The sequence below is a fragment of the Salvelinus sp. IW2-2015 genome, unplaced genomic scaffold (genome assembly GCF_002910315.2).
Source record: "Salvelinus sp. IW2-2015 unplaced genomic scaffold, ASM291031v2 Un_scaffold2085, whole genome shotgun sequence".
NCBI lineage: Eukaryota > Metazoa > Chordata > Actinopteri > Salmoniformes > Salmonidae > Salvelinus > Salvelinus sp. IW2-2015.
The window spans coordinates 187,162-188,537 of NW_019943426.1; the positions used below are offsets into that span (position 1 = coordinate 187,162).

Sequence of the window (1,376 nt, forward strand, 5' to 3'; positions counted from 1 at the left end):
CAGACCGAGGAGACCCCCGACTGGGTCCTGACCAGGTCGTTGTGGTCCACRCCGGCCAGCTTCTCCAGGGCATTCATCATACGCCCAGAGAACTCCTCCAGCTGACCCAGCCGAAGGTCCACCGTCTGCAGGGAAGCCTTCATGGAGTGCTCCCTCTCGTTCACCTCCTCCAGACGCATCGACATGTTCTCCACCCTAAAGAGGAGAGAGAGTCAACAGAACCACAACTCTTTTATTACATTTATTTATTTTACTCACCCTGACGATGACACCAAATGTATTGTGGGGGGGATTTACTGATAACTATGAATAACTGTAGCGAATACGGAGACAGTTCTACAAGGCTAATTTAAATGTAAGTAGTCCCCCCCCCAAAGAGGGAAGAGCATAGCTGTCCGGTCTCTAGCTGTCCGGTCTCTAGTTGTCCGGTCTCTAGCTGTCCGGGCTCTAGCTGTCCGGTCTCTAGCTGTCCGGTCTCTAGCTGTCCGGTCTCTAGCTGTCCGGTCTCTAGCTGTCCGGTCTCTAGCTGTCCGGTCTCTAGCTGTCCGGTCTCTGACCTCTCAGATGTGACCCGGATGCGTTCGTTGTTAGACGACTGTTCCTCGTCCTCCTTCTCTCTGAAATACTCCTCCACACACTGCTCCTCAAACTCGTACAGAACCTTCAGCTCCTCGGCATTCAGCAGCAGCTCTGTCGGACGGAGAAACACACGTCACACGCTGGAGCCGGCCCAGCCAACCAACCAGACAGCCAACCAACCGGCTGGCCAGCCAGAAAACCATTTCAGCCAGCCAGCCAGCTAGCTAATCAATCAACCAAGTCATCCAATCACTCAACCAATCATCAGTCATCCAATCACTCAACCAATCATCAGTCATCCAATCACTCAACCAATCAACCAGTCATCCAATCAGTCAGTCAACCAATCAACCAGTCATCCAATCAGTCAACCAATCAATCAGTCATCCAATCAGAGTCAACCAATCAACCAGTCATCCAATCAGTCAACCAATATCCCCAAAACCACTAACGTAGTCCTTTGTTGTCCCTGTCGTCCTGCTCTCCCTCTGTTCTCCTCTTGCAGCGGCGACAGACGTACTTCAGAACGATGTAGATGTGGCTAAAGATGATGAGGGGCGGAGGGAGGAGGGGCCGGTCGTGGAACTTCATGATCAGCTGGTAACGTTGGAACTTCCAGATCTGGTTGGAGACGGACTTGACCTCTAAGAAGGTGTTGCTGTTGGTCAGAGGTCAGGACGGAAAAGCGTATCCAATCAGAGAGCTGCTTTTACCAACGGGGTTAAATCTTCACGACATCACAACACAGTCAACTACATGAATGAACCAGGTTAAATCCCCAGGTCTCCTACACAACA

At 51.4% G+C, this 1,376-nt stretch overlaps 1 protein-coding gene across 1 annotated transcript in view; it reads right to left on the reverse strand.

The window, feature by feature from the left end:
* LOC112072914 (transient receptor potential cation channel subfamily M member 1-like) overlaps positions 1-1,369 on the reverse strand; it is a 6,032-nt gene extending 4,663 nt beyond the window's left edge. The window contains exons 1-3 of the mRNA XM_070439972.1: positions 1,032-1,369; positions 558-690; positions 6-195 (exon numbers count right to left, since the gene is read on the reverse strand). Coding sequence (XP_070296073.1) covers positions 6-195; positions 558-690; positions 1,032-1,170 — 462 coding nt within the window. The 5' untranslated portion in view covers positions 1,171-1,369. The remainder of the gene's footprint in view (positions 1-5; positions 196-557; positions 691-1,031) is intronic.
* Between the last annotated feature and the right edge of the window lie 7 nt (positions 1,370-1,376).